Source organism: Centroberyx affinis, unplaced genomic scaffold (genome assembly GCF_046629955.1).
Source record: "Centroberyx affinis isolate AG114_WGS23_722 - 3 ecotype Tasmania unplaced genomic scaffold, CSIRO-AGI_Caff_v1 ptg003070l_1, whole genome shotgun sequence".
In the NCBI taxonomy this organism is placed as follows: domain Eukaryota; kingdom Metazoa; phylum Chordata; class Actinopteri; order Beryciformes; family Berycidae; genus Centroberyx; species Centroberyx affinis.
In genome coordinates, this window is record NW_027281155.1 from 40,650 (window position 1) to 59,492 (window position 18,843).

General features: G+C 43.4%; 1 protein-coding gene across 1 annotated transcript in view; it reads left to right on the forward strand.

Annotated features, from left to right (window-relative positions):
• Positions 1-240: 240 nt before the first annotated feature.
• ctnnd2b (catenin (cadherin-associated protein), delta 2b) overlaps positions 241-18,843 on the forward strand; it is a 117,112-nt gene continuing 98,509 nt past the window's right edge. Inside the window, exons 1-2 of the mRNA XM_071537575.1 lie at positions 241-372; positions 16,087-16,199. Of these exons, the coding sequence (XP_071393676.1) occupies positions 241-372; positions 16,087-16,199 (245 nt within the window). The remainder of the gene's footprint in view (positions 373-16,086; positions 16,200-18,843) is intronic.

Genomic DNA, 18,843 nt, shown 5'->3' on the forward strand with positions numbered 1-18,843 from the left:
CGATTTTTTTATAAATCAGCCTGATATATCGGCAGACCAATACAGTATATTAGTATAACTGAGTGTATTTCTGTGTGTTACCCCTGCATTCATTTTAATACCTGATATGTATATGTGTGTGTGTGTGTGCTTCTCTATGCGTACGAGACCGGGGGGAGAGCGTAGGCGCATGCTGGCGTGTCGGCGTGTCTTGAATCATAGTAAAAGCGTTGCGTGTTCCCTTCCTCTCTTCCAGGAGGTATGCCAGTGCCTGAGGTGGCGTCTGACACTGCCAGCGCTGCCGCCATGTTGAGCCCCGTCCTCAACGCCTCCAACGGAGACGGCTCCGAGTCTGAAACCACCTCCGCCATCCTCGCCTCCGTCAAGGAACAGGTCAGAACGCTCTCTCTGTGTGTGTGTGTGTGGGCGTGTGTGTGTGTGTGCACATGCGAGATAGAGTGTGAGGATCGTTTTTTTAACCAAGCAACAGTAAAGATGTCGTCTCCCCCCAACAAATGATGCAGTCCCCCTTCTGGGCTAATCAGTCACACATATGTCACCTCATTTTGACCTGGGACTGTAGCGCCCCCCTTGGGCCAATCAGTGTAATGTTAAAAACTGCTGGAGTGCAATGGTGAGATGCATCATTCCCCCAAGTTTTGTCAAAATCCGATCAGCCAAGAGTGAAATTTCCCACCTCGATTTCACTTTTCCTTTTTAAAAAAAACAAACTTACATTAGGTTTCAAAGCTAGACTTAGGGTTACCATGTATTAATGAGGGTTCGAATATTCATGATGTCTGTGCCTGTGTGTGCGTGTGCGTCCTCCTCTCCAAGGATTGCCGGTTTATTTTGATGTCTTCTTCTGTTTCAACACCATTTGCATTTTTGATATGCTTCCCAGATATGCTTCTTCCAACACATAATTACTGTTAATTAATTACTACCCTGTACATACTCCATACTCTAGTTGAAATATGGACATCAGCGCGTTAAATATGGAATTTGTGTAATAAAGACGTTACCAGTTTTTTCTGTCTCGCCTTGGATGTGTTGAGACTTTGGGGCGGGACAGAAGCCTCAAAGCATAAATTTAATACAAAGCTTTCATCAAGATTCGTTTTATACATTTTAGATGACATTTTTGATAGATTTTCCTCTGATTTCTTTTCTGTTCCTCTCCGGCGGGGGAACAGCAAGTGAGAACTGCACTTCTCTAAAGTTCTCCAAAAGTTAGAAGGCGTCGTTATTATTATGTTTTGCTGTCGTTGTTTTGCATTTTTTACATAATTGAGATATTTGGTAGCCATTTTGTGCTGATTCATGGCTACTGTAATACAAACACCATTGAAGACAGTGGTTCTCAACGTGGGGTCCGGGACCACCAGGGTTCCTTGAGGGGGTTCCAGAGGGTCCCCAGCAAATTGATGAATTGTTACACATCACCATTATTTTTTTTACAAGAAGTTAACACAATTAGAGAATGTAGAAGAATGACTGTTTTGATCATAGTTTCACTGCTATCTCTCTACCTATAATAGAGATAGTCATGGAATTCTGGACAAAATCATATCTAACAATAAGAATATTCTCAGATTTGGGTCCAAGAGACAAAATCTCATCAAATGGGGGTCCGTTCCCCTAATGTGGACTCATTTAGGGTCCTTGATGTGAAAAACATTGAGAATCACTGATTTAAGAAACCATATTAAAGCACAATGGAAACTAGATGAGCATGTCTTTTTAATCAAATCTGTTTACTCTCGCAGCTTTTTCAGAGATCAAGGTACAACTTTGAACAATTATGGGCTGTGGGTCAAGTTATCCATCTGGCCATACTTATATTCCACAGTGTACTGCTTTTTTAACGGCTTCTGTAATGAATAATTTACAAATATGCAAGTTCACAAATTAGAGGAGAGTATATAAAAATACACCTTCTCAGCATTCCACCAAGGTCAGAATCATACTTAATGCACTGAAGGCATGATACACCAATGGAAGTTAATTTCAAATGAGAGAATGCATGCACAAAACGTCCTTTTGCTCTGTTTGCTCTGTCGGATATGGCTTTTAGCTCAAAGACAGATAAAAGTGTTCGCTTGGAGTGTGTGGTGCTGTGTACTTGAGTTTCTGCATACAGTGTGTGTGTGTGTGGGGGGGGGTGCACATGTGTGTATCCTTGACTACGAAGGTGTAAAGTACGGTGGAAGAAGCTAAAGATAGCAAGTGAAAATGCTGAGAGTATAGAAAAAAAAAAAAAAATTGCCTTCTACATGTTTTAGACTTTAAGTTACTGAAAAGCAACGTTCTGGCAGTCCGTTCCTATACTGTAAGTAGGCCACATCGCCGTGTGCACATACACACACACACACACACACACACACACACACACAAATACACACACAGCCAGGAGATGGTTTAGGACATGGAGGTGGAGACGAATTGATATATTTTCTTTCTTCTACTCTCTCCTCCGTCTCCCTCCCTCCCTCTTCCTCTGCAAGCTTGGATCTTTTTGATTCCGTGCCCCAGCGCCACGGCCAAGTTATTATTTCCTTTTAACCAGTCGTTTGTCACTTCCTTCTTTTCTGTGTGTTTTTGTTGCTTTTTTTCTTTCTTTCCTCCCCCTCTTTTCCATGTTCCACTGTTGCCAGTGTTTGTCAGCAGGCTGTGTATGAAGTAACAAAAGGGAGCGGGGTTGTATTTTTTTTGGGGTGTTTTTCAGGCAGTGAGGGTCAGACACTGGTGTACACACACACACACACACACACACACACACACACACACAGCTGGGATCTGTCTGCTTCCTGTCTATTGTGGTGCATAGAGATGAGGTCAGGCGTGAGAGACCGAGAAAAGGCTTCACACACACACACACACACACACACTAAGATGCCCGACACATGCACACACAGGCGCATGCGGATCTATAGCTACACACACACACACACACAAACACACTGATTTCTCCACGTCTGCCAATCAGATCCCCTCTCGCCTCCGCCGACTCACACCGGGAGATCCCCCGCTCGCGTTTTCTCCTCCGCTTCCCTCCTCCACCCCCCCCCCGCGAGATTGATTAGCCATTTGACGTCGAGTTTATCACATCTGTCAGCTTTTGTCCCCCCGCGTCATTCATCATCTTCGCTGTCAACACATCTGCTAATGGGGGGGGGGGGGGGGGCAGTATGAGCCAGCGACACTGAAAGAGTTTCCCCCTCCAAAGTGAGATATGCCCCCCCCCCATTTCAAAGACCTGACGCGCTCCCTCACCGAATGATCGCTAGACCCGAAAGTGACACAGACTTATCGATCAGCTTATCCGGAGATCTTTGCTTACGACACAGAAAACATTTGAGGATGTAATCATCTGTTGTTTTGAAATATGAAAGAGATGAATGTACGGTAGGAATTTATTTATTTTTCCCCCAGAAAAGGATGGAACTGCCCAGGACCCAAAGCTATTTGAAACAAAACCTTTAATCTAGGGTTAAAGTTTGAAGTGTCAGTCCACAAGACCCACAGACCACCTGTCAATCAAACAGTGTGGGCGGAGCTTGGATTTTCTGTTGATGAAGTTTGAGTTTCTGTAGGTGGCGCTCTTTTCTTTGTCTGTTCAGCCATGGTGGCTCATCATTACTCATCACTCAATTCAAAAGTAATATTACCACTTTACTTCTGAGTCCCTGGTTACATTATTTTCCGTTACACCCCCAAAATTGCGGAATTGCGTCCTCTCTTGCCTTCAAAAATCAGAATCTCTCAATTGCCTCGCCTGTGTGTTTATGTGTGAATGATCCAGGTTCAGTGCATCGACTGAAACAGATGACTAATTATGAAGAAAACAAGCTGGGGGGATTGAGATAATCCTCGTTTTTGGGTAATTCACCTTGAATCTGATATTGAGCAGGGTTAATGACAAAAGTAGCACACATATTTGTGATTGGCCAATGAAATTATCACTTCGCTGACCATTTGTGTTCTCCTGGAGTTACATCACTATCTCCAGTTGTCTGTGGAGGTGGTTCGGCACAACCTTGAACCACGTTCCAGTGCTGAAACCCCTGCGTCAGAGCGGAAAGATGTTGCACAAGCGTTCTATTTCACAACCTCATCTTCCTCTCGGATTCCAGTCTTTCTATAAAGAAGCTTGAAAGAGTGAATCAGGGTTTTATAGAAATGAATGAATGAATGAATGAATGATGGAAAATGCTTTTGTAGATTTTGGGTGGATATTTCAGCATAGGTTCTTTCCTAAAAGTTATTGTATACTCTTGAGTACGGTTCAACCAATAGGGGTTTTTGACAGCTGATAGCGATAACAACAGTTTTGGATTTGAGCTGCCAACAGCTAATATTTTGTCCATTGGGGATCTTTAAATTTGAGCATTTTCATGCCCGAAAATTCAATGTTTCCCCTTGAAATAGCATTTTAACCATCATGGGACACTAAAACTCTCCACTGAAAGCCATACTAATGGAATTATAGCAGCTTCTTAATGCAAGATGAGGCAGGTTTCATTGCATGTTTTACAGACTGTTGAGTAAAATCCTCCACACTACATTGGAATGATTTCTCTGGTCAGACATAATAATAAAAGCATATTGACTATCTGTGGTCAGGGAGGAACCTCAGTCATATCAACAGATATCCAATTTTTAATAAAAGGACAATATCGGCCCAATATATCTGCAAACTGATATATATCGGTCATAGTCTTGAGAGTCTTCAGCTACCTGATTTTCATGCACCTTTACCACCTGCTGTGTTTTTAACCCAGAGAAACGTGTGCCGTCTGACAGAAGAGAGCTTTTTTTTGAGGAAAAGCATGAGAATAAATTGAAGGAAGGTATAGATGGAACGTGGGTGAAAACGGGGGGGGGGGGGGGTTATTTCATACGACAAATCCAAGAGGAAAAGAGAGAGCCAGAGGACCAAAAAAAAAAAAAAAAAAAAAAAAAAATCAATCACACCAGGGTTTCTAATGGGTATCAAATCAGATAGCTTTCAGGCAGAGCACGGCGGTGTCTGCAGCCTCTCGGCCAGGGGGATAATGAATGTGAATCATGGACCAGCTCTCTCTTAATTGGCACTATAGCAGAACATGGCCGTCACTCAGGTCTGACCCCCCCCCCCCCCCCCCATCCCCCGTTACCAGGAATTCCAGCTGAAAGCATTTCGGATTGAGATAATTGAAGCTGCACCTTCAATTTTCACCGCGAGGCTAATTAAACTCATTTTGGCTCTTCTCTTCACCTGGCATCTCCTCATTATATAAAAAAAAAAGAAAAAAAAGAATACTGTTATGTTTCACTTTACCACACATATTCGATTTTTTTTTCCCATCAGCCAAGTTCAAAGCACAAAATCTCTCATTTCTGATTGGTGTTATGACTTGTGAGTTTAAACTTGAGATTATTGAAATGAAAGGTTTTACAGCTTTTAAAAGCTATCAACACATTGTTAATTGTACTGGATGATTCATTAGATGTTATTATTATTATCATTATTATTATTTTGCTGTTTTCCTAAAAGTGGCCCTGTTATAACATTAGGTGCTCCTCCTACTCCACTTACCGTGTTTGTTAAGGATTAATTAAGATTAGTTTAGCGTAGGCCAACTCGTTAAACTGCCCAAAAGTAGTTCTCTTCGAAGTTCACAACACCGTTAGATATTCATAAGAAGTGATTTCACAGTGGATCAAATATTTATTTTGTATTATTTCTTATTCAAGGGGCGTGCGGGAAAAATGGAAGAGCCGAGCGTTTAGGGGATTTCGGGAGAGACTGCGTCGTGCGTGTGTGTGTGTGTGTGTGTGGGCGCTTTGTCTCGCGTTTTCCCCTTTGTTTCTCTCTCTCTCTCTCTGTCTCTCTCTCTCTCTCCCTCTCTCTCTCTCTGGCACAGTGTTGGCATTTGAGACACTTTCCTTTTATTTCTTTATTTCCAGTCGTGGGATGACTCCAGGCCAAAACACCGCAGCGGAAATAGGACAATATGTCTTGGCAATGTAGGTGTGTGTTTGTGTGTGTGTGTGTGTTTATTTGTATATGTGTGTGTACTGAGTGCATATATGTGTGTGTGTGTGTTTATTTGTATATGTGTGTGTACTGAGTGCATATATGTGTGTGTTTGCGTATTGGTATGCGTGTGTGTGTGTGTGTGTGTGTGAGAGTGTGACTTTTCTTGGCCGCTCGTGTGGCTGTCCGTCGCCCCGGACTGACTGACCCAGACAGCCATGACAGGGGAGGTAGAGCAGTGCATTGTGGGTAGAGGGTATAGCCAGCAGGCTCCCTGCGATTGGCAGTTCAATCTCCCCGCCGTCTTCTGTCTGTGCTACCTGCCACTGAAAACACAGCTTGTCTGGGGATTGAGAGGCAATGTGTGTGTTTATTGTGTGTGTGTGTGTGTGTGTGTGTGTGTTCTTTAGGGTTCAGTCCTCCGGTCTCAACTTAAAAGAGTGAGTTTTCTAATGCAGAAGGCTGAGCAGACGCTGACACTGAGAGGGAAAAGATACTGTACTTTATATTTGATGAGAGTAAGAAGACTTCAGCGGTGTTCCCCCCCCCCCGGTGCCGCTGATTATTTTATCACAGGGAAGAAGGGATGGAAGACACAGACACACCAGCAGAGCTCCAGCCAGGATCTCAGTGGTAGTGTGTACACTTTCTATATTGTGCCATCTTCCATTTTCAACCCCCCCCCCACTATTCCATTTGAATGGTTTCACTCCAAAACACAATACACCTCAGTCCATATTTCAAAAGCACAGATCACTCTATCCACAAAAATAGAACAAGTTATATGGAAATGCCTTAAGATGGCTCATAACTTAAACAGCAGCCCATAATGTTCTGTACTGCTTGTGCTGTGCTGTTCAGACCAGTGGCAATTTTATAAAAGTAGGCGCCAGTTTCCTTCATATGGTGGATATCCAAAGCCTTCTTTTGAACATGGCGAGATTTCAAACAACATTTCATAAAGGGAATGATTGATGATTTTTTTTTTTGCTTTATCTTTTTTTCTGTTTGTTTTCTCCTTTTCTCTTTTTTCCCTTATATTTCTAGTATAAATTATTTCTACTTTTTTTTTTGTTCATTATTTAGGTTGATTGTTTTGTTTTTGCTTGATAATCCTACGTGTACATACATTTTCCTGATCAAATTTGTGTCATATTTTCTGTTAGTGCTGCCAATTGGTTGTATTTCTCGTTATATTTTGTTAATTTTGTTTGTATTAGTTTTGATCGGGCCATTTCTGATAGGTGTCTACCTTTAAATGTTGGGTGTCGTCCCTGATGAAGACCGCAGTGTTCACAAAGCATTTGGTTTTTAGTCTTTCAATATCCCAAAAAAAAGGCTGTTAAATTTTGCATAAAAGGCAGAGTGTCTTAGACTGAGTGAATCCATTTTCACAGAGGACAATAGCCATGCACAGGGTAGAGCCGCTCATCTTCCTGCATTTGAGCTTGATCTTACCTGACTCTTCCAAAGAGCACCTGCAGACACTGCTTTTAGACCGGTGATCCTCCCAGCAACAGGCAATACACTGAGAGAGAAATCTGTTCAAAGGTTTGATTAAAGCAACAGTGCTGAGGAACATTCACTACACTGCACACATACATGTTTAGATGCTTGAATGTTGAATTTTTCCTCCATTCCAGAAGACTTTTCAAATCAATGCGGGTATTATACTAAATTACCCACGATATCATCATCATATATCATCTCAAGCAAGTTTCAAGTCTCTACAAATTGATTTTTGTACTGAAATGAATGGAAACAAATGGCTGCCTGGAAGGTAGGAAACAGGCATTCAAACATCTATAAAATAGTATGGTATGCTTTGGAAAATGGTCAATAGTCATGTCAAATATGCATGCAGTGTAGTAAATTGGCTAAAACATCCAAAAGGTCCTTTAAGGATTATGTAAGGTATGGTCCTTTAAGGATTTTAACATTTCTCCGAAGCAATTTTTACCTCGACGGTTGCTGAACAATTTTTTTACTTTCAGCTCCTTTTTCAACCCCGAAAGCAGCTCTGCTATACAAAGACACGGGAGTCTGAATATTTTACTATCCCACATAATTTATGAGTACGTCCCTAACCCCAAGTCTAAAATTGGTTTTTCGGCACTGTTGCAAAGGGGAGGGTGGGGGGGGTGGAATTAAACCCCGGGCCTATAGCCGCAGCTACAGAAAACAAGGCAAATCTGTCTGGTTTGGGATGAGCATTTAAATCGCGTCGGTATCCAGTATGTGCTAAATCTCTCTCTGTATTTAGGTTTCCTTCTCCTCTTTCTTTCTTTCACTTCCATCTCTTTTGTCCGTCATCTCATATTGGCCATATTGGTCTCTCCTATACCTCATCGTTTTCCGACAGTCAGTGGTCTCCGCGCATATATATCGCCGGCCGTGACATTTTCTCATCGAACGGCTCTTTTCTCTTTCTGAAACGGCTAAATGCCAGGCGGACACCACAGGGCACAATTAAGAGAGGGAGAGGGGGACAGAGCTACAGCTAGGACACACACACACACACACTCACACACACACACACACACATGCAGAGCAAGCCCACCACTGTCCCGCAGTCATTTATTTTTACGTTACTAATTGCTTTAATGGGGTTTTCAGGGTAAGCGAGTGGCTATAGACCCACTAACTCTCTATCTGTCTGTCTCCTGTCTCCATCGATAGGCTCGGATCGGACGTGAATCTTTAGTAACGCAATCAGTCGACAAAGCACTTGATTGGAGAACTTGCTCGTTAAGGAATAGTTAATTGTTGTCCTTTTCATTTAATTGTGGATCAAGCGACAGTCATACACACACACACACACGCACCCATATATCAGGCCGATATTGGGCTTTAACTAGAAATCGGATATCAGCCAGTCAGTGTCATCCACCTCCAATATGATGGATATGATGCAGTTGGTTTAATTACATATTTACTGTGTAGTTGATCAATGCTGCACTGGTTGTCTATGGGAAGACCTTAAAGACCCCATGAAACGGCATCTTTACTTCCTTGATTTGATGCATTTCCTGTTGAAACAGGATGTTGGGGCGGGACATAATGCAGTGAGGAATCATTCAAAAGTCTAAACCAATGGAATATGAGTCGGGGAGAGAAAGGCAGTTTTATTTGATGGGAGGGGTGCGGAGGGATGGGAAATCTGATGTTTTTATTGGTTAGAAATATATATTTACGCCTACTGGTGCAGCATGAGGTCACCATGAAAGATACTGTGTTTTCCAGGAAGCAAAAGTAATGGGAGTTCATTTCATGGAGACTTTAACCTGTGGATCTAATGTGGTCTAACATATTCATGCATACTTGTGTGGAATCTGATCAAGTTTTATTTAAAGATTTATTATTATTATTATTATGCATTTCAGTGGAGATTTTTAGTGTCCCATGGTCTAAATGCCGTTTCGGAGACTTTTGAGTCCAGGTAAGCATAGAACTCTAGGCGAACGACTGAATATTTTGAGATTTTTTTTTTTTAGCAGCTTCATTCCAAAACATCTCAGTATCGGCCTTCAGAAACCTGAACTTATCTCCGTGATTAAAGCGTGCGGCCGGTCAGCCTGTGGGCAAACAGCCCAGTAAGCCGAGCCAAATCCACATTTGAATAAAGAAATGACTGCAGGCTGGAGCTTTGCATGTACAGCGTGTATCTGGGCAGACGTCACGATTGGTTCGGCCGGCCTGTGTCGGCCAGAGAAAGGCGGGGGGGGGGGGGGGGGAGGGAAAGTGAGAGGGAGGAAAACATAAAGAAAGATAGAGACAGAGATTATAGTGTGTGCAGTCGGTGTTTGGAAGGAGTTGGGAGCTGCTGGGGGAGTCATGGGTTCCACTCGGCAGTCAGATTGCATCTGGGTAAGAGAGTACCGGCTTTTGCATGCTTGTTATTTCTTTGCTGTGTGTTGTTTGCTGTGGTGCTGGCCTCTGTAGGTTCGCTTGGACTCATTTGACCCCCACGCAAACACACACACACACACACACACACACACACACACACACGCACGTACAGGTCGCGAGGTGTAATTCATCACGGCGAAAACAGAAGCAGCAAATGCAAACAGTGCTTTATCACCCACGGCTGTTCCTACTGTTTGCTAAATAATCTCTTCCCTACAGGTCGGACTCTTCAAGAGCACAATATGTGAATATAACCTGCAGTAAATTCCAGATTGTACCTTTCAGAGTAGCATCAGTTGACCTGCAGAAGATATAAGCAAATAGAATTCTTTCAGCAGAATACAGCAATCAGACATGGAATTTTTAGAATCTGTGTCCCTTCCTGCAGTAGATCATTAAGAAGTTTGTCCCTGCAGATAATGGCAGCCACTAGTCAAAAAAAGTCCTGATGTGTGTGTATGTGTGTGTATGTGTGTGCATGTGTGTATGTGCGTGCATGCTTGTATTTAACCTCCAACTAATGGGCTTTTTTTTTTACATACATTTCTTGCATCCTATTGCGACCCATAGAATTCAACTGAGGCAGAACATGTGGTGTGTCTGTGTGTGTGTGTGTGTGTGTGTGTGTGTGTGTGTGTGTGTGTGTGTGTGTGTGTGTGTGTGTGTGTGTGTGATGGCATGCATGCAGACAAGTGTGTGGGTGTGTGGGCATGTGTGCGTCTGTGCGTGAATGTATGAGTTAGGCATCTACTTTGTTGAGTGTGTGTTTGTGTGTGTGTGTGTGTGTGTGTGTGTGTGTGCGAGCGTGCGTGTGCATCTCTTGTTATATTCCCTCCCTCCCTCCCTCCTTCCATTCCTCTCCCCCTCCTTCCATCTTCTGTCTCCCTTGCCTTCCCTCCATCTCTCTTGCACTAACCTCCCCCCCCCCACCCCCCACCCCTCTCCACTCCCACCCTCCTTGCTTTTCAGTGGGGGGGCGCAGATGGTCCGGTCAGAGAGAAAGACAGAGAGAGAGAGAGAGAGAGAGAGAGAGAGAGAGAGAGAGAGAGGTAGAGGGAGACTGGCGAGCGGCGGGGTTTTGGCAGGGTCGGCTGGTGGGAGGGCCCATTGTGATGCAACGTTGCATAAATAATGCCACGGGGCTCCTAAATGCTCCGTTGCCATGGGGACCTTTGTGCCTGGCTGAACACTGTGTGTGTGTGTGTGTGTGTGTGTGTGTGCTTTCATGGCCCCCGGGGAGAGAGAGACATAGAGAGAGAGGGAGAGAGAGAGAGAGAAGGGGGCTGACTGGCAGTCAGCTCAAGTGACACTTGTAGTCTTTCTCTCTCTCTCTCTCTCTCTCTCTCTCTCTCTATGTCTCTCTCTCTCTCTCTCTCGCTCTGCATGCCGTGTCTCGACTCAGGACAGATGAGTGTTTGGAGGAGAGCGAGAGGGAGTGTTGTTGTCAGTGTTTGACCAGAGGGCAGTAAAGAAATAAGCGGGATACGATATTCTCTGTGGTTTTGTCTCTCTGTGAAGTATGGTCCATGTGAAGGTATGTGTGCGCTTCGTTCTTTGTCTTCTTCATCTCTCTCTCTCTCTCTCTCTCTCTCTGTCAGCCCGTATGTCCATCTTTTTTCTTTCCCATTTTTCACCGGCTTTACTTATTTATTTCTTTGCCGAATGCGTCTTATTCTACCTCCGTCTCTCTCTCTCTCTCTTGTTCTCTCTCTCTCTCTTTCTCCGTCTGCTTGTGTTGCAGTAACAGGTGTCTGCCTGTCAGCCTTGAATTGTTGAATTGGAGGGAACAGAGAGAGAGAGAGGAGAGCAAGGGAAAAGGGGGAGGGGGGGGGAGTGGGGGGTGGGTAATCGCTTTTGTTTTGTTGTTTTTTTTTTGGTTTTTTTTTCCCCCAAGAAGCCCTCGCAACAGAATTCTCTTACGGCTCCGTATCCAGTGAGTTCGCTCGGCTCGCTTAGCCCGGGGGGAGGGGGGGGGGGGGGGAATCCAAAGACAAACAAACAAACAAACAAACAAAAAAAAAGAAGCTTTTCATCTTTTTCCTTCATCTGCTGCGAGTTGTTGCCTCTTGGTTTCTCGAAGTCGTTTTCTTTTTTTCTTCTTTTTTCTTCTTCTTCTTCTGTTTTCGTCTGGTTACGTCAGCTGATGAGGGGGTTTGCATGGGTTTGACTGCGAGGAGTCGGAGCACATGAAAGAGGATGCAGCGGTGCTTTTAGGAGATGGAAATACAGAGGGGGTGCTGCTCCACTCTGCATGCTGGAAAGTTGTTAGACACAGTTTTCGGGAACATAGACACCAAAATCACCCATGTGTCCCCGGTAGATCATTGGCTCCGGTGCACTTTAGCATACACTATGTTGAGCGATAGCAGGTGGCTAGCATTATCCATTGTAAGTTGTTAGCAGTTGGTCTGTAGATTCATAAATTTTAAATATGAAATATCATTAACTCAATATAGCTAATGTAGCCAGGTTTATCTTGGGAACTATTTCAGGTGAACAGCTACGTATTCATCCGCTGTGTAGTGATTTTTCAGCTGTACACAGTCTCCTACCGCCCACTACCTTTGCTTACTATGGAAACAGGGAAAGTAGTCTCTGGTAATTGAAAACAGTGCGTTATTTTTTATGTCATATTTGTGTAAATTAAACCAACCTCCTACACAAAACTAACAAACTCGGCTGCATATGATTGAATTTTTCTCACCAGTTCGCTTTAGAGCGGCTACGACTTCTCACTTTCTAACTTTTGATATAATACTAGTCACTTACTATCACTCAACATAGTGTATGCTAAAGTGTTAGCATGCAGCAGTGGAGCGCTCTACCAGGGCCACATGGATAATTTTGGTGTCTTATGTTCTCATCCAACAGGCCAATGTGTAAATGTGTGTAAGCATACATCATGTGCAAAGAGTGTGTATGCTGCTGTCGGTGGTGAACAGGAGACACACTTTAGCAGCTTCACAGCAGTGTGTGTCAGCACTACTGTACAGCATGTTAACCTACACAAATTAACACCAACACACTCCATTCTCCAGTCACAATATTTTCCTCTCCCGTACATATCATATGCCTTTTAATGGATGCTTTTAGACAAAGTACTTAACAGTGCCATGAATACATATGATTGTGTGTGTCTGTGTGTGTGTGTGTGTATGTCCAGTTGCCATCAGTGACAGAGCAGACGGCGCATAATTACAGCGAAATGTGATTGTTATCTTATTATATTAATGATTCATTATAATCAAATTCTAGCATGATGGTGGAAAGCCTGGATTTGCCTCAGGCAGCATTAGCTTCTGAGCTCCCATTGACTAGCAGTCATTCTCAGGCAGAAAACACACATTACAGCCATTATGAATAAAACACATGCTTTTTTTTTCTGACTTGGAAATGCGTTTCTGTCTGATTTTAAAAGTTCTAATTAACTTTATTTTTATAGTGCTTTTTAAACAGTGCTTTACAGGCAATAAAACTAGAATAAGCCAATAAGTTAAACAATTCAAAAAGATGTTTTCTCTGACAGTGTCAGTGCAAACAGTATAATCAGACTCTTAGCGTTCTTCACAGAGTAACAGGGACTCATTCGCTTCACGTCGACTTTGCTGCTTGGAGACTTGGGCGACAAAACATGGCATGGTTTTCTACATTTGTGTGGGACAGAGCCGCCTAGTTTGGCTTAACTTGGCAGGGAACGCCATGTTAGGAGTGCAGCGGGCCCCTTTCTCATGCCCGTCCCGTGCCTGACAGTAACACGCGGCATCGCCGGGTCTCGTGAGGTGCTGGAAAATGTGTCCTTTCCCCTATGAGCAAGACAGAGGAGTGGAAAAGGAAGAGGGAGATGAAATACTTCAGGGGAAACGCTTCCTCGCCTTTCTCAGCCTGTGACCCACACCGAGTTAATTAAGTCTCACCCTGGGACAGAATTCAAATTATAATCTGGCTTTTACAGTGTGTGTGTGTGGTCGTCATTAGCAAATAGGCTATGGTGACATATGTACAAAAAGGACACTAACAATTTTCCTATGTGGCAATGCAAAACACATGCTGTCATGTCTACGTCAATTTGGTTGGCGTACACATTAAGATACATACTAATTATCACCATGACTACATGGCAGTGGCACTAACACACACTGTCACACTCTGCCTTTTAGAATTGCATGGAGAAGATCACATGTTACAGTGTTCTCTGTTCACTAACTTTTACTCTGAGCACATTTTAAATTTGCTACTTTGAACGTTTACTCCCACTAAGTAGATGTTTACACCAGTCATTTTACCTCTACTTAAGCAAAACTTCAGCAAAGCAACAACACTGCTACCTGAGTAGGACGTTTTGCGTTCAGGTGAGCTGTGGTCTCTTTCGAAAGGAGCTCGGATGCCTCGGGCCGCCCCTGCCTTGGGACCCATTATTTATTATAATACCCGCCGTATCGCGATTTATTATCATTTCAGCACTTTTATCATCTGGAAACCCACCAGGAAAATGTCACAGACCAATTTTGGGCTCTAAACCATAATTTAAGAACCTCTTCTCCGGGGTATAACTGTGTTCATCACTTGATTTAGAACATTCCACTATCTAATCGCTTTGATATGGGGTTTTTTTTGCACCAGATTGGTAAAATAGGAGTTCTGTGTAATCAGCTGTACTGTTCATCTTAATCATAGCTCCAGACAGAAATGGTAATTGGTAATCCAAGTGAAACCGAAGCTGCTGCCGGTTTGTTTGCGCATCGGCTAATTAGTGGGTGTTCGTCTCAAGCGTAAGGGTGTTTTATTTCGGAGGAGCGTCTTCACACACACCTCCGCAGGAATTCGGGAGCTGTCAGCTTTCGCCGCTAGCTGCCCCGTGGATCTGCTGTCACCTCCGGCACTCAAGCTTTTCTTCTCCCAACTCTCAGCATCAAGGATTTCAGAGATGTGACTCTCGAAGTAGGGAAGTGATGAATAAAAGTAGGACCCTGGACACGAGAGAATGAAATAATATGATCTACTTTGTGGTTCCATGATGAAAGGAAGTGAGTAGCGTTGACTGTAGTATCCTCAGAGCGGCCGATATATGCAGATGATAGTTCATGAACTCCTTTAGAAGTGTGTAGTTTAAAAAAATAAAATGGTCGACCAAAATAAAACCTTACAGTACATCTGTGAGTAAGGAGATTAAGTGAATCAGTTGGTTGTTACAGCCAGTTGTTAAGTTCAAATTTAACAGTGGATTTTAAGTCTTAAAATCTGCTTAAGATACAATCTGTTATTTATTTGCTAAACTTTGAGGTAGTATATTAACCCTCAATAACGCAGAATACAGGTCTGTATTCCTGTGGTCATCATATTTACCTTCATATTTACATATTTATTTTTTTCCATGTCTGACTTCAAATTCAGACCATGAATTTCAGACTGACAAAAAAATTTCATAAATCCAACTAATCACTATGTAAACAAATCCCGCAGTGGGGTGACAGTATTTCTAGAGGGGGGCGCTAATCTGCAACTACAGATCAGGTCTTTATCAAGGGGTGGGGAGGAGTGTGTGAGTGTGTGTGTGTGTGTGTGTGGGGGGGGGGGGGGGCAGCAGAATGCAAACCCATACAGTCGGATTACTGTATATAGACAGTTTGTCAGGCGAGCATTAGCGCTTTCACATGAAACTGACACTTAATGTCAAAAAATAACTCAATTCTTGTCAAAAAAAAAAAGGAAAACAATTCTTCATCTCTTCCATACATTTCTTAGCAACAGAATAACGAACATCACATCTGATTTGCTTTGGTTTTGTGTCACAGTTTTGTGCAGAAATATGCTCAACTGCGTGAATTAAAACATCGATCTTGTAATGTTTGTGGGAGAATCTTTTATGAACCTACTTGTTTCAGCACCTAAAGCAGCATATCAAGCTGCCCGACTCTCCTCCACGAAAGCCTGGCGCTGAGAAAACTGTTGGACGCAATATGTGAATTAATTTGCCACCACAGACTCTATAGTCAGTTTCATAACAGTTGCGAATGTGACAGAGACAACAGAGCCAGAATAATGTCCAGGATGAATCTAAATGTGACAGTAAATAAATAGCCAGATTGTTTTTGGCGCTGTTGATTTTGACTCTCTCTTTCTCACCCTCTCTCTCTCTCTCTCTCTCTCCCTCCCTCTCTCTCTCCCTCTCTCCCCAGGAGTTGCAGTTTGAACGTCTGACCAGGGAGCTGGAAGCCGAACGACAGATTGTTGCCACTCAACTGGAGAGATGCAAGCTTGGCTCTGAGACTGGAAGCATGACTAGCATCAGGTGTGTGGTGTGTGCGTGTGTGTGTGTGTGTGTGTGTGTGTGTGTGTGTGTGTGTGTGTTGTCCTCTCCCGTCTCACACTCCCTCGGTTCCTCTCCTGTACACACTACCTGTGTGTACCAGCTGTGCTCTTGCAGGTGGCTGGCTTTTGAACTGGTTCCACTGAAGGTGCTGCATGCAGCATTTTAACCTCAATACCATGTTAAAGTAACGATTTCCATTCATTTTGAGACATTTAGGGGTTGACTGTGCGAATTATAATTAACCATCAATTAATTGTGATTAATCTGAGTTCCATAGTTTATACTGAATGGAACAGATAGGCTTGATTGTTCACTACTTACTGATAAACTCCATGCTTTCCTCTCTCTCCGTTTATATAACAATACAACAGTTAGCATTGATTTCATGGTAGACATAGTGATGTCACTATACACAGCCAAAGCCAGTACATCGCCTGCATATTTCCCAACACATTTTTGAGACACCGGAGACTGTTAATTAGTTGAAATCTCACTCAGAATGAAAGAATATCGGTTGCTGCTGCAGAGAGCAGTTAACAGATTATTCTTCAGCAAGCGAGCCATTGAGAAGTTGCGTTTAGCGCCTTTGAGACGTCTCTGGCCGTGAAATGTCCCAATCAATGTTTGCATTTCACTAAGGGAATGCGCGGCGTGTATTAAATCCCTTGAACCGATTGATCGCGTCTGCCCTCAATGGCGCCATTGTTGCCGGCTCCGCCAGTGTTCCACCGGCAGGCTGACCGAAGCGGACACTTCGAGTCGTTTAAATGATTGTCGGTTCAGGTCTGACGGCCCAAGACGAATCCTCTGCTTTGCAAACACGACATGCTATTGATTGTCCATTAGAGACAATCGCTTCGCACAAAGAAACGTTTTGCAGCTGTGCTCGGAGTCCGTTGTGTGGCTCGGGGCCTTATTTTTGTGAGGGGGGGGGGGGGGGGGAGTCAACTGTACACAATGTGAAGAGGGCGTCATATTATCTGCCGCTGATTGAGTTTGGACCGCAGCCTCGTCTCTTCACTAAGCCCGAAGAGCGCATTCTACAGATTCCATACCGGTTATAATGCGAAAACAGCACTCTTGACACAATAGTGGTAATGCACTTAGCCTGCCTCTTAGGACAATGTAACGCGATTAAACCTTCTGCCTCCATCTCCCTGTCGCACGCTCTCTCTCTCTCTCTCTCTCACACACACACACACACACACACACTCCATCATCTTTCCCCCTCTTTGATTCCGTTAACCGAGTGGGGATTCCATCCGTCTCAAACTAATTACTCATCTGCCGGCATTGTGATTCTCATTTCAATTTGAGGGGTGGACCAACAAAGAGCGGGAAGACGGTCTAAAAATGAATCATTCACAAGTCTAATTAACCCGGGCGCACACACTGAGCTCCTTAAAGCCGTCATAGGACTGTATAGAGGGGGCCCTCGTTTAAAATGGTGGCAGCGACACGGGAGATGGAAGAGGTGAGGAGTCCAAAAGAAGAAGAGAAAAAAAAAAAGAAACTGGCTTCCACTTCATCACACAGCTGCGCACAGATGGAATGAAGGCTGGCATGTTGCTAACTTGATTCAGGGGGTTTATTGTTGAGCGAGGAGCGGACCGTCTTGCGGATTAAGCTGTCTTCCATTGCTCTTTATAGTCCATCCACTTTGTTTGACTTGTTGGTAATTACCGAACGGACAAATGGCTTGGCAAACCGCACGAGTCCACTAAGGCAATATGCCGGAGTCTTGGAGTGCCCAAAAGCATGCAGGATTTATTGTTCAATTACCTCTGCAACATTAATAGTGTTAACAGTTGCCTTGTTGCCGGTGAATACTCTGCATAGTTTATTCATTAATAGCTTGTAGTCTGTCCCTGGTGAATGGATAGGCCCAAACGTGAAGAGGATGATAAAAGAGCAACTCTTTAAGACAATGGGCAATTTTTAATTGGCAACTACAATACATGCGCAGCAATTTGTCTTGGTAGCATTGGTGCAGAATGTAACTGTATTTTGCAGTAGCTTGTTAGAAGTTCAGCTGTATGTTTTTAGGAGTTTATGTGTTTGGCTATAGAAAATTAACAACTCAGATGTTACAAAGATATTCTATTTCTTTATTTTAAGTTTAGATCCAGTAGAAAGTTAACATTGCTTCTACTTTTTTTCCTCTGAAGAACCCAAACTGTGTTGTTTGGTTTGGGTTCAGGTGCAGACTGTAGCCTTTACAGTATAAATGCAGCAGCGCTGGACATTACATCCAAAAGAAAGTTAACATTCCTTGCACTGCCTCCTGTGATGGACCCATAGAGTGTTGTTTGTGTGTTGTGGTTTGTGTTTAGGTCCAGACTCCTCTAGTTTTTCGAAGCTAAATTCCTCTGAGGGCAGCTTTGCTGTACTTCAACTTCTTCCAATGTGAAGTAACTGGCAGCTTGTAAAACTAAACTTTCAAAGCAGCTTTCCCTCTGCTGACACAGGATGTCTAACAGACTGACATAGTAGCACGGTGCATACTGGCACACAACAGGACAGCAGCACTTCACATACAGCGCAAAGTGCAAGGCATACAGTACTACAGTAGACAGTAAGTATCACTTTACATGTACATTCAACATTTATGACTAACAGTATA